Source organism: Malus domestica, chromosome 03 (genome assembly GCF_042453785.1).
Source record: "Malus domestica chromosome 03, GDT2T_hap1".
Taxonomy (NCBI): Eukaryota; Viridiplantae; Streptophyta; class Magnoliopsida; order Rosales; family Rosaceae; genus Malus; species Malus domestica.
In genome coordinates this window covers 16,328,382-16,342,523 of record NC_091663.1, presented here as the reverse complement: position 1 = coordinate 16,342,523, position 14,142 = coordinate 16,328,382, and the positions used below count along the sequence as shown (strand labels likewise).

General features: G+C 41.9%; 1 protein-coding gene across 1 annotated transcript; it reads left to right on the top strand.

Moving 5' to 3' along the window:
• Window positions 1-8,215: 8,215 nt before the first annotated feature.
• Window positions 8,216-8,754, top strand: LOC139194692 (uncharacterized mitochondrial protein AtMg00820-like). The gene is made up of 2 exons (XM_070819594.1): window positions 8,216-8,247; window positions 8,343-8,754. The coding sequence occupies exons 1-2, from the start codon at window positions 8,216-8,218 to the stop codon at window positions 8,752-8,754; spliced, it is 444 nt and encodes a 147-aa protein (XP_070675695.1).
• Window positions 8,755-14,142: the final 5,388 nt, after the last annotated feature.

Below are 14,142 nucleotides of genomic sequence, written 5' to 3'. Positions count from 1 at the left end.
TTTCGAATTCCCCCTAGCTAAGGGGGGTTTAGTTCCTCATACTCATAAAGCAAAGATAAACAAATTTAGACATTAAAAACAAAAGAATGAAAACACCTAAAAACGCTCCAACAATCCAACTTGAATGGCAAGCACGTCCAAGGGTCCTCCTTCTTCTCTTTGTTGCAGCACAAGGTGTGGTTTGATGGATGTGTATGGATATATGGAAGGGAATGGCTGAATGTGTTTAGGTTGGACGGAGGTCACGTCAAGGAAAAGGAAATGAAGGTGCATGAAATTGTGTTTTTGTTGTGGGAATGTGTAGAATGGTTAAGAAGAAAAGACTCTGCCTTGCGGCAGAATGTGTCTTCCTCCCTTCTCCCTAAACTGTCCGTGTGAATGTGTCTTTGGATGGATCTCCTCCCTTTTTGTTATGGTGAAGGGTGGATGTATTTATAGGCTAGGGAGAGGACCACCATCTAATTAAGGTGGTAGTGGTGTATGTTGTGGTAATGAGTGGATGTAATGGGTGTAGTAGGTGAGTGTTGTGGTAATAAGTGGATGTAATGGGTGTGGTGGATGGATATTTGGTAATGAGTGGATGTAATGGGTGTAGTGGGTGGATGTTTGGTAATGAGTGGATGTAATGGGTGTAGTGGATGGATGTTTGGTAATGAGTGGATGTAATGGGTGTAATGGATGGATGTTTGTAGTTGTTGGTCAACACACTTGCACACACACATGTTGGTTTCTAGCCTTCTAATCTTCAAAAACGTCCATCCTCATGTCTCCATGCTTGCACTATCCAATCTTGGCCCAAAAATGCTACAAAATGCTCCAAATAGCACTTTGTTGCCAACTTTGTTATTTGAACCTACAAACACACAAAAATAGCTTAAAGTACTAAAATAACTAGAATTAAACTAAGTAAATGCCAAGAAACAAGCTAACTAAGTTGCATAAATATGCTCCTGTCAGACACTGCTCTCCGAATCTCAAGAGTCAGACTCCCAACATGATTGCTTTCTTAAAAATCGAAGAGGCACCGTTCTCTGAATCTCGAGAGCCAGATCCCCGACAAGATTGCTTGTTCGAAAACCAAAGAGGCACCGCTCTCTGAACTTTGAAAGCTAGATTTCCTTGGATAAAGCTTGTCTGCAATTTTCACACGCAACATCAGCTTTCCAGATACCACAGACCATTTTTTCAAAGTGCTCTGACAAAGTTAAAACACGTGAAGCTTGTAGCTCCCACTACATTGCTATGACCAAGAAGGGTAAAGGAATAGCACTACTACTTGTTGTTAGGGAGACTTCTATATATGTCGACCTCCATCCTCCACGGCCAGGCAGACCTGCAAATAATAAAAAATGCTCAACTTTTCTTCACATCCGAGAAGGCACTCTCAGCAGAGTCTCTCGAAATACTCAGCTTCTTTTCCTCCCGATAATACCTCTGCAAATAAGCCACACCAAAGCAAGAGTATCTCATATCATCAGGGTTAAAAGAAAAAGTATCCCATATCATGCTTTTTCCCTGTCTTTTCCTTTGGCCTTGTTCTTACCTGCAAGACAAGGAGAAAGAGAGCAATCAGTCTGCACTTGGAATCAAGCTTCCAGTCAAGAACTGACTGCATGGAACCCCTTGCCTGTTTACTTACCTGGCATTGCTCTCGAGTACTCATCTTCAACATCTTATGCTTCCAGAGAAAATACCACATCTACCTGAGGAACAGATAGGGCAAGTGAGAAGGATACAATGAAGCATGTGGAGACAAGCGTAACAGCCGATACACCCATTACTTTGTTAACAGCAAAAGTATCCTATATCATTAGGGTCGAACGTACTCTAGATTTGATGGACTTGTTTTGACCCTCAAATTCTTGAGTCGGCCTTATACTCTAGAGGAAACCAGAAAACCCTCCAGCCCAGTTCAAGAATAAGCCTATGGAAAGTTACTTCTTCAAAAGCAAAAGTATCTCATATCATCTCTTCTCCATTTTCTTCTCCTTATCCTTGTTGTTGTTTACGACACAAGGAGAAGGAGACCAATCAACCGGAAGCCGAAGTCAAACCTCCAATCCAGGTTGTTTGCTTGGAAGTCTGATTGCTTACCTTGTCTGTTACCTCCTTCGACAAATCTCCTAGCTCGGTGACTTGGGGAACTCCTATTATAGGGTTTGTATCGCACTTGATCAAGCCCGAAACTACAAGTAATCTTCAAGTGAAATTGATACATTACCTTGTGCATCTTCATCGGTTAAAGATACCACCCCTGGATAGAGGAAAAGTACTTCCAGAGAAGATGCCATATCTACATATGAGACAGATAAGGCAAGTGAAAATGATACCACACTTCGGTACTTAGAAGTTTCATGATTAGTCAATAGCTTGGATCTTGCAAGTCCCCAACCGAGGAGCTTCCCTCACTCAGGAACTTAGGGGAGCACTGTTTGTACCATACTTGACCAATCCCGAAACTACTGAGCACCAGTCAACGTTATACCGTCAAGGACCCAGAAGAGTTTCCCTCCAACCAGAAGGCCAATCACTGCGCGACACGTGTCGACATCAGAAACCAATCACAACACGACACGTGTCAATGTTAGAATGAAACTAGAAACTTTCTTCTATAAATAGAGATCATTCTCTCACAATATTTCCTAATGTCATTTGTACCAAATCATTCACTAGTACTCACTAAAGGAAAGTTTGAACCTATGTACTTATGTAAACCCTTCACAATTAATAAGAACTCCTCTACTCCGTGGACGTAGCCAATCTGGGTGAACCACGTACATCTTGTGTTTGCTTCCATGTCCCTATCCATTTACTTACTTATCCACACTAATGACCGAAGCAATCTAGCGAAGGTCATAAACTTAACATTTTCTGTTGTACCAAAGTCCTCGCTGATTTTGTGCATCAACAAGGGTAATTATTATTCTAATTTTGTTTTAATATGCTCTGTTGCTGCTTTAACTTGTAAGATGTGGTTTAATGTGATGTTTGGGTGGCCTAGCTTTGTAATCATTATTGCTAATTTCTTACGCTGGTCTAGAAGTAACATAGTCTGTGTTGCATGCTGGCTTGTTTTATTTCTAACGTTTCCTATTCCCTTAGAAGTGTATGCATGTATCGTTCTTATCTTGATGTTTATATATGAAGTGCAACTCAAGAGCTTGCATACCAGTCATTTGTTTCTATATCCTAAGTCTTTAACCTTCAGCATCAAAATAACTATCATTTCCCAACTTGAAGCCTCATTCTCAAGACACCCTAGGATCCCATCCAGTCCCAAACTCTCGTCATAGGTTAATAGGTTCACCTCTCCTCATCCGGGTCAGCCTCTTGTGGTGGTAGAGGGTTTTAAGGGTCCCTTTACCTTAGAAAGTGGAGTCACCAGGGTGTCCACTAACCTCTATTCGAACCTCAAGGTAGAGCATATGGAAACTAGGGTGCTCATGGGGAAATTAGTGGGGAAACAGATTGAAGCTAGAACTATTAAGTGGAAGTTAGGGCTTACTTAGGGATCGGAAGTCAAAAACCCTTTTTACCTTGACCACTTTGGTCACCAGTGGTATGTTGTGGAGTTCACTGATTAAGAAGAGATAGAGTATGTTTTGGATAACAGACCTTGGTATGTAAGAGGCCAAATTTTCCATTTGGAGAAGTGGACCACCTTTTTCCAAGATGTGGAGACGATCTCTACTCTCAGAGTCTGGGTTCGTATCCCTAGACTTCTGGTGAAGTATCGTGATGCTGAAATTCTATAGGTCATTATGCAACCTGTAGGAACCTTTATTAGGGCAAATGAGAATTCTTTGTCGGGTTTGAATGGACTATTTGTGAGAGTGTTGATTGAGGTGGACTTGAGGCTGCCGCTAAAAAGGGTGATGGTTATTAATGATCAGGAAGATTGCCCTGTCTTGCTAAGCTATGAAAAGTTATTTGAAGTGTGCTTTTATTATGGGCGGCGGCGATCAGAAGGTCACAAGTGCCCTACCCTTGAGGATAAGCATGTATGGCTGTTGGTGGATAGATTATTTGAGGATAAGTCATTAGTTTATCCAACAGGAGCTGAAATTTCTGAAGAAACCAGACAAGAGCTGCATAGAGGGGTTATGTTAGTGTTTCCCCAACCAGTGGTGGGGGAAGAAGTGAACGCTAAGGATGAGGAAGAGCTGGAGTTGAGATACCAAGCTAGGTCCTGTGATAAGAATGTTAGTGAAGGTTGGACAACAGTGGCTTCTAGGAAAAGTAGGTATGCTGGTAGGGGTCGAAGTGGTGTGAGAAGGGATGGGATGACTTATGACAATGTGGTTAGAAGCTAGATAGGGCCTTGTTAATGCAGCGTGGTTGAATTTATGTTCAAAAGCTAGTCTCCATAATTATCCAATTTTTGGATCGGACCACATCCTTATTCTGTTAGATTGCCACCCTAAGAATCACTGTAATATTGTTGGGCAAATGGACTTTAAATTCTTGGCTATGTGGTTGAACCACCCAGATTTTAGTAATGTGGTTAAAAGAGCTTGGTGCCTGGAAGTTGAGGGCAACCCCAACGATAAGTTGAGGGGATGTCTTAGGGCCCTGAAAACTTTGATTAGAGGATGGAATAAGGAGGTTTTTGGCAATGTACACGAGAGAGTATTGTGTTATTAGATGAGCTTAAAGTAATCCAAGCCCATAATATGGAGGATCCGAATAATGTCCAATTGCTAGCCGAATAGGCAAAGTTAAGGAATGAGTTAAATAGAGCTCTTAGTAATGAGGAAATCTTCTGAGCTCAAAAAGCGAGATTTAACTGGCTTCAATTGGGAGATAAGAATACCGAGTTTTTTCAAACAATGACGAACATTATACGTAAAAGAAACGAAGTATTAAAAATTAAGGACTCTGCGGGTTTGTGGTGGTTAATAGGGGAAGGAATGGAACAGATTTTTGTGTAGGATTTTAAACAGCGTTTCACTGGCCATTCGAATTTGAATAACAACATGACTTCAAATTTCATTAGCATAATTGATACATGTATTACTGAGGACCAAAATTTGACCTTGCTTGATCCAGTTAGTGATGATGAAATTTGGAAGGTTGTAAATGGCATTGGCGCGATGAAGGCCCCGGGAACGGATGGTTTTCAAGCTGTGTTTTACCAGAAGTGTTGGGATGTTGTTGGGCCTTCAATCATAAGGTTAGTCAAAGACTTCCTTATGAATGGTTCGAGCCTAAAACTAATTAATCATACGAATATTGTGCTCATTCCTAAAGTAGAAAATCCAGAAACAGTAAATAACTTTAGACCCATTAGCTTATGTAATGTGACATACAAAATTATAACGAAGCTGATAGTGACTAGACTTAAGCCAATAATAGAAAAGTGCATTTTGTTAGAAAGTCAATGTAATTAGATAGGAAAGAATTATATGATTGATTTGTAATTGATACTTTCTATTGATGTATTCCTAGATTCTAGGTTTTCTTGTTGTACAAGGAAAGATATTGTATTATTTATACTGATCATTCTATCAATGAAAATCATTCTGGTCAAATACAGTTTTCACATGGTATCCAGAGCAGGTTACAAACCCTAGCTCTCTCCTCTGCCGAAATTACCAGTTTTTTTTCATTGCCCTCCTTTTCCATGGGTGATAGCGACACCGCCATTATCAAGAAGGGCGACGGCGAGACCTTTGCCGACCCTTATTCTCTTCATCCTTCAGATCATCCTGGTTTGATTCTAGTCTCCAAAAAGTTAACTGGGGACAATTACAACACTTGGTGCCGAGCTATAGAAATCTCCTTAGGTGCCAAGAACAAAATTGGTTTTATTAATGGCAAGGTGAACATGCCATTTGAAACCAAACAACCGGATGCTTACGCCGCATGGCAGAGGTGCAATAACATGCTACTTGCGTGGATCATCAATTCCATTGACTCTGACATTTCAGACTCCATTCTTTACTTGAAGACAGCCTCTGAAGTTTGGGAAGATCTTCGGGAAAGATTTTCCCAGAGCAATGCTCCACGAATTTTTCAACTTCAACGAAAGATTGCCTCTCTCACCCAAGGCCAACAATCTGTGACTGTTTATTACACCAAATTGAAGGGCCTTTGGGATGAGTTGGCCTCCTATCGTTCTTCTACAATCTGCACTTGTGGAGCACAACACGAAACCGATAGACTTATGTAGTTCCTCATGGGATCCCACAACATGAGTTAGGCGCTGGATCCCGCAACCTGACTGAACCAGCAGCCATGGCAGTTCGCCATCAGTAACAATCATCCAAGAAGCAGCACCAACAGTCGCAAACCAGCAGCAACAGTCGACCTCCTCTTCACTGCTCTTACTGCGATACTAAGTATCATACCATTGAGACTTGTTGGCAGAAAAATGGTTATCCACCGAATCATCCCCGTCACAATTCCAACAAGACACGCAACTCCAAACCAACTGGTGGTGGCAGCGGCTTCTCTCGTGGAGGTTCTTCTACTCACCACGTTGCTTCTACTCCCACCATCCAAGACCTTCATGCTACTATGCCCAACCTGTCCGAGAAACAATATGCAGACATCTTTTCTGCCTTGACCTCCAAGAATAACAAACCTCAAGCTACGAATGAAGGACCACAAGCCCATGCCGCTCTCACTTCTCCACCACCCTCAGGTTTGTCTCCGCTTGTTCCCGGTCAATGGATCATCGACAGTGGAGCCACGGATCACATCACTTGCTCATCTCATTTATTGACAAATTCCATTACCAATACCTCTTTGCCGCCTGTCTCACTGCCTAGCGGAGAGAAGGCTTCTATTACTTCGATTGGCAACATTCAATTAAGTGATTTACTACAATTGAAAGATGTTCTATGCGTGCCTTCTTTTCAAGTTGATTTGTTATCTGTTGGAAAAATTACAGATGGGTTACATTGCTCAGTGACTTTTTTTCCCTCTTGGTGCATTTTACAGGACCTGATTTCGAAGGTGACGATTGGTGTTGGTAAGCGACGGGGCAATCTCTATTACCTTGTGGCGTTGGCTTCTACTTCCTCTCTACACACCCGACCCTCATGTCACCACATCACCCTCTCTATTGATCTTTGGCACCGCCGTCTAGGGCATCCTTCTCTTGGGCGTCTACAATTTTTAGCAAATAACACATTAAACTTCAATTTTGAGTCCAGTCATCATTGCCATGTTTATCCGTTGGCGAAACAAACTCGCCAACCTTTTAGTAGTAGCTCTATTTCAACTTCTAATTTTTTTGAACTTTTGCATTGTGACATTTGGGGTCCTCATAAGACTGCCTCCCTTACTGGTGCTCACTATTTCTTAACTATAGTTGATGATTTTTCTCGTTTCACCTGGATTTTCTTAATGCGACACAAACATGAAACACAACCCACCCTCAAAACATTCTTTGCTTATATTGAAACTCAATTTCACACCAAAATCAAACAAATTAGAGTCGATAATGGGGGAGAATTTTATTCCATGCGGGATTTCTTCTCTGACAATGGGATCATTTATCAACACTCTTGTGTTTACACACCCCAATAAAATGGTGTCGTAGAACGCAAGCATCGCCACATCCTAGAAACTGCCCGAGCTTTGCGTTTCCAGTCTCATTTACCAGTTAAATTTTGGGGGGAGTGTGTTCTCACCGCCACTTATCTCATCAACCGTCTTCCTACACCACTACTTTCCAGAAAATCGCCCTTTGAGATACTATACACCAAGCCACCTTCTTATTCCCATATGCGTGTCTTCAATTGTCTTGCATATGCCACATCTGTCCACCTTCCCTCCAAGTTCTCTCCCAGGGCTCATCGCTGCGTTTTTCTTGGTTATCCCCCAGGTCAAAAGGCTTATAAACTTTATGATCTTGAGACACACAAAATTTTCACAAATAGGGATGTTACTTTCCTTGAAGACACATTCCCTTTTGACCCATCTACCACCGCTGCACTCTCTTCTACCTTACTCGATTTACCTTCTTCCACACCTTTACCCATCCCACTTGACTCCAACACCCTAGACACTTTTTCCCTATCTCCTTTTCCTTCCCCACTCGATCTTGTCCCCCCCACTTCCGCACCGCTTGACCCACCGTTTGACTTCTCCCCACCACCTGACCCATCCTCCCATCCTTCTCCCTCTCACCCCATCACGGACCCCACCCCTGACCCCCCCATTCATGCTCACCCCACCCGTGTTTCCACACGTCACAAGGAGCCCAATGTCCGTCTCCGTGACTACGTTTGCTCGCAGGTGATACTGCCCCCACTCCAATCTTCGTCGCCTTCGTCATCCGGTTCCCCCAGAGGTACTCGTTATCCCATTTGTAATTCTATTTCCTATCACAGATATTCACCATTGCATCTTTCTTTTGTTGCTCACATTAGTCGAAGTATAAAACCTTCTTCTTTTGCGGAGGCTATTCAAGACCCTCATTGGCGCAAGGCCATGGATTCAGAACTTGAGGCACTTACTTCCAACAATACCTGGACTCTTACTTCGCTTTCTCCCGGAAAGCGTCCCATTGATTGTAAGTGGGTCTACAAAATTAAGCATCATGCCGACGGTTCTATCGAGCGCTACAAAGCTCGTTTAGTGGCCAAAGGATTCACTCAAGAAGAGGGAATTGATTATCATGACACTTTCTCTCCCACCGCCAAAATGATCACAGTTCGCTGCCTTCTTGCTCTTGCCACTGGTCAAGGATGGTCTCTCCAACAATATGATGTTCATAATGCCTTTCTTCATGGCGACCTTTGATAGGAGCATATTTATGCGACTTAGTTGGCTTGTTCTTGTGCATTTATGTCGTGTTTCCTTAGTTATTTTAATGTTTAATGTCATTTTCGTGTGTTTTCAGATTTTAAGGACAAAGTAGGCAAGAAGATGCATTTTGGAGCATTTTGGAGCAAAATGGAGCTTGGAATGCATGTCACATATTTGGAACCAAGGTTTGGACGAAATTGAAGACTTAAAGAGGCTAAGAATGTGAAGAATTAGTGTACAAAGGATCATGAACTCAGCCACAAAAGGACACACATCCTTGCCATGCAATCCACATAGCATTCCCTTTGGATTCCCATGCATGCTTAATCATCCTTGTCCCCTAAAATATTTCTGATTTCATGCCTCAATACACTCAATTATCACACTCAATTGTTGCATACCTCTTGTTCCCTTCACCCATCAGATTTCACAACCATTCCATGCACCAATTGATGCTCCATCATTCACATTTGGGATCCAATGCCTTGTGCAACACATGTTGCTGCACCTTTAACTAATTTCTGAAACATTTCACCTCCCCTTTTCATTTCCATGCAATGAACACAATCATTCATGCTCCCTAGCTGAAATACCACTCCATTTTACCCTCCATACTTTGCATCATTACTCCATTTTCATCCTTGGACCATTGCACACCACAAATTCACCCTCCTTGCTGTGCATTTCCCCACTGCCTAATCTGATTCTCTAGGGTTTTTGGGGCCTATATATACATGTTTACAACCCTTGGCAAAGGGTTGAAGCTCCCATATTCATCATTCATGCAGAAAATTTGTCCATACTCACCTTAGGCAGCAAAACACCCCAAAAACACCATTCTAGTGCCCAGAAAACATAACAGCCACTCCACCCTCTTCCACCCTTTTTGCCGAGTTCTCCACCACCCTCCAACCATCAAACACTCCTTCACACTCAACCTAAACCTTTCCATACCATTCCCCATCCATTCTACACCATAAAACTACCCAAAACCTGTCCATAACCCAATCTGCCGCAAGCAAGGGAAATGAGGAATCTTGGATGCACTTGCTGCCAAGTTGGAGCATTCTAGGTGTTTTCTTTCTTTGGATTTTAATGTCTAATTCATGTAATCTTTGTTTTTCTTTAAGTATGATTGGCTAATTTCGTTTTTGGCTAAGGGTGTATTCAAAACCATGATTATATATGTGAAATGAGTTGATTATTTCCAATTATTGTTACATAAGTCATGAATACAATTTGCTTAACCATTTGATTTAGAACTTATTCTTGTATGTTGATTGAGAGTGCACGCTTAATTTGCATGCTTGAATTTGATGCTAGGATATAAATTTGTTTCACCTAATCGTTATGAATTTATATTCGTAAGTAGTGAAGGTCGCTAGTCACGATCGTGTTAAGTAGATTCCTGGCAAGAGTATCATGCTTTTCATAGTTACGAATGCCTTGTCGATGCTTATGATTTCCAAAGAACGTAATGATTCTAACTTGTGTCTTTATCATGCTGTTCATATAAAGAACTTGTTAGGAATAATTTGTTTGCGATGCATATTCATCCAATTCAATGATCCTAGGGAAATCTGAAGGTTAATTTAAGCGGACCTAATTAACTTGGAGTGTCGAGGTTCATAACTTATTGAATTGATAACTGGAAATTGATTTACGTTGCATATATTTCATGTGTGGAGAAGAACCCCTTAGCCATTCCATCATCCATTGATTCTTCATAACTTTGTATTACAATCTGTTTCTCTTACAATCTGCCATTTAAGTTTATTTTCGTCCAAATCAAATCCCCAATTATTTTGAATTCCTAGATTAATTGGAAAGTGTGTTGGTTTATGTTTTTAGGTGTTTTAGGTCACTAGGAAACCAAAATTCGTCCAAGTTGAGTTAGAGTCCCAAAACTGCCCAGAAAGTGGTTTTTAGGCAGTTTTGAGTGTTTGGTTGCTGTTTTGATTCTTTTGGTTCGTTTTAGTATTTTAACATGAGTTTTGCATTCTTTGAGTCTAATCTAGTGCTTTAAACTTTGTTTTTACATTTCTAAGTCAGTTTTCAAGTGTTTAGCAATCCCTCCTAATCCCCGGTCTAGAACGATCCCTATTTACATACTTTGCTACAATTGATAAAAAGAGGGTTTAATTTTGTGTGTTAACTTATTTTTCACATCAAATTTTGGCGCCGTTGCCGGGGATTAGCAACTTTGCTAATCTCTTGGATTGTTTTCTTTCGAATTATTGTATTTTGTTTAAGTTTCTGTTTAAGTTGCTGATTTGTTTTGTTTTCTTTGTTTTTAGGTACTAGTGCATGACTCGAAGTTCCCGACCTGTTCGTGAGCATATTTTGGACTTTGACGACGACTTCGAGAGAACTTTGAGAAGAAGGAGGAAACAACAGCACAAGGAGGATCCCATGGCACAAGTGGGTGGAGAAGAGCAAGGTATAGCCATGGACAACCGTACGCTCAAGGAGCTTGCCGCCTCGGGTTTGGATAATGCCGCACCATTGTGTATCCAATATCCCATGGCTGCTCAAGGTAAAACCGAAGAGTTCGAGTTAAAGTCAAGTTTGCTCCACCACATTCCAAAGTTCCATGGGTTGTCCATGGAGGATCCGAACAAACATTTGAAAGAATTTGAAGTGGTGTGCTCAAGTATGACTCCGGTTACCGTTGACAGAAGTATTTTAAAGATGAAGGCTTTTCCATTCTCTTTAATGGACAAAGCCAAGGATTGGTTATACAAGTTGGCTCCCGGTACAGTTACATCTTGGGAGAGTATGAAGAGGGCGTTTCTGGAGAAGTTTTTCCCAACTTCTCGCATCATTCTTCTTCGTAAAAAAATAAGTGGAATTCAACAAGATGAAGGTGAGTCTTTTCCTACATATTATGAACGATTTAAATCACTTGTTGCTTCTTGTCCACAGCAACAGATGAAGGAGGAATTGCTTTTACAATACTTCTACGAAGGGCTCCTACCACTAGAACGTCAAATGCTCGATGCCTCGGCGGGTGGAGCATTGGTAGACAAAACGCCCATGGCTGCAAAAATCTTGATTGCTAATCGAGCGTTGAACGCTCAACAATACGAAGGAGTAGGCCAAAGAGGACCCCCACGGCAACAAGTGCATGAGGTAAGTTCCACTTCCAATATTCAATCTCAGTTAGCTAATCTTACTTCTCTTGTTTCACAGATGGCCGAGGGAATGAAGATTCAAGGACCCATGGTGTGTGGCGTATGTTCTATCCAAGGACATGCATCCGAAAAGTGTCCTCAACTCATTGAGAATGGTGGATGGGAGAGCGCTAATGCCATTGGGTTTCAAAGCCAAAATCAGCCAAGACATGATCCATATTCCAACACGTATAATCCGGGGTGGAGAGACCATCCAAACTTCAAATGGAGAGAGCCACAACAAGCCCAACCACAAGGAGGCTTTAGGCAACAACCCCCAGGCTTCTACAACAAACCATACGCACCCCCTCAAGTTCAACCACAATCTGCCCCAAATACTTCAGGTAATGCTTTGGATAATGATACACTTGTTAAGTTACTAACCACTTTGACTAATGGACAGGAAAATCAAAACAAAAGAGTGGACCAACTAGAGAAACAAATGCGCAGATTGCCGAGGTTGTTGGGCAGATTAGAGACCAAGGAAGGCTTCCTAGTTCTACCATTCCAAACCCGAAGGGAGGCTTTGAAAGTGCAAAGGCCATACTCTTGAGAAGTGGAAAAGAGATTGGGGCAGGTTCTTCATAAAAAACAGGTCACAGAGGATGAAAAACTTCAAATTGAGGAGGAGGAAGCATGCCCACCCACGGCAAAGGTGGACACACCTATGCCGCAAGCCCCCATGGCTCCAAATCTGTCCAATTCATCCAATAAAGGTAAGAATGTGTCAAATTCGGTTTCTACTAATGTTGTGCCTTCGAATGCTCCTTTTCCTAGCAGGTTTGTACAAACAAAGAAGGAAGAAGCTGAAAAGGACATCCTTGATACACTTAGGAAAGTTCAAGTCAACATACCCTTGTTGGATGCCATTAAGCAAGTCCCGAGATACGCTAAGTTTTTAAAGGAGCTATGCACCACTAGGAAGAGGATTTCAACCAAGGAGGTTGTGAAGGTAGGTGAAAATGTCTCCGCCATCTTGCAACGTAAACTACCCCCCAAATGCAAAGATCCGGGTAGCTTTACAATTCCGTGCGTCATTGGTAACACTCGTTTCAAATCTGCCATGCTAGATTTAGGAGCCTCTATAAATGTTATGCCATACTCCATTTATGTATCTATGAACTTAGGTGAGTTGAAACATGATGGTGTAATCATACAATTGGCCGATAGATCTAACGCTTATCCAAAGGGAGTGTTGGAAGACGTTTTGGTGCAGGTTGATCATTTAGTCTTCCCAGCAGATTTTTATGTGCTCGAAATGGATGAATCGGATCATACTTCTTCATTGCCCATCCTCCTTGGAAGGCCATTCATGAAGACGGCCCGAACTAAGATTGACGTGTATAGTGGAACGTTGTCCATGGAATTTGATGGGGAAGTTGTTAATTTTAATCTTTCTGATTCCATTAAGTACCCTAGTGAGGACCATTCATGTTTCTCTATTGATATAATTGACTCTTTGGCGCAGGGATATCTTGAAGATTTGAATGACGATGTGCTTGAAAAAGTCATTACACGAGGAATGGAACTCACAACCAAGGGGGCATATTCTAGTGTAACCCACGGTATACATGGACTAGGCCATGTCGTGCCTCCTAGTGATGAAATTTTTGAGTTGGTTGATGCCCTTGAGTCACTACCTAAGCATGGTGGTAAGTCTCCTAACTTTAATTTCATTCCAATTTCGACTAACAAGTTGCTTCCATCCATCGTTCAGGCACCCATACTTGATCTCAAACCCCTACCAAGCCATTTGAAGTACATCTTTTTGGGGGAAAACGAGACACTACCTGCCATCATCTCCTCATCCCTCACGGCACAAGAGGAGGAGAAGCTAGTGCGTGTGTTGAAGGAATTCAAATCTGCCCTAGGATGGACATTGGCCGATATTAAAGGTATAAGCCCTACGACTTGTATGCATCACATATTTCTTGAGGAGGGGGCCAAACCAACTAGAGAGGCTCAACGCCGTCTTAACCCTCCGATGATGGAAGTTGTGAAAAATGAGATAATGAAACTTCTAGATTGTGGGGTGATTTATCCCATCTCCGATAGCCGTTGGGTTTCACCTATCCAATGTGTACCCAAGAAATCTGGAGTGACGGTTGTGGAGAATGCGGAGAATGAGCTTGTGCCTACCCGAATTCAAACCGGTTGGCGAGTGTGCATTGATTATAGGAAGCTAAACTCAACCACAAGGAAAGATCAC

Coding starts and splice junctions, on each gene's coding strand:
- LOC139194692 (XM_070819594.1), top strand. CDS start 8,216: ATGTCCGTCTCCGTGACTACGTTTGCTCGCAG. Junction 8,248..8,342: donor GTGACTACGTTTGCTCGCAG/GTGATACTGCCC, acceptor TTCCTATCACAG/ATATTCACCATTGCATCTTT.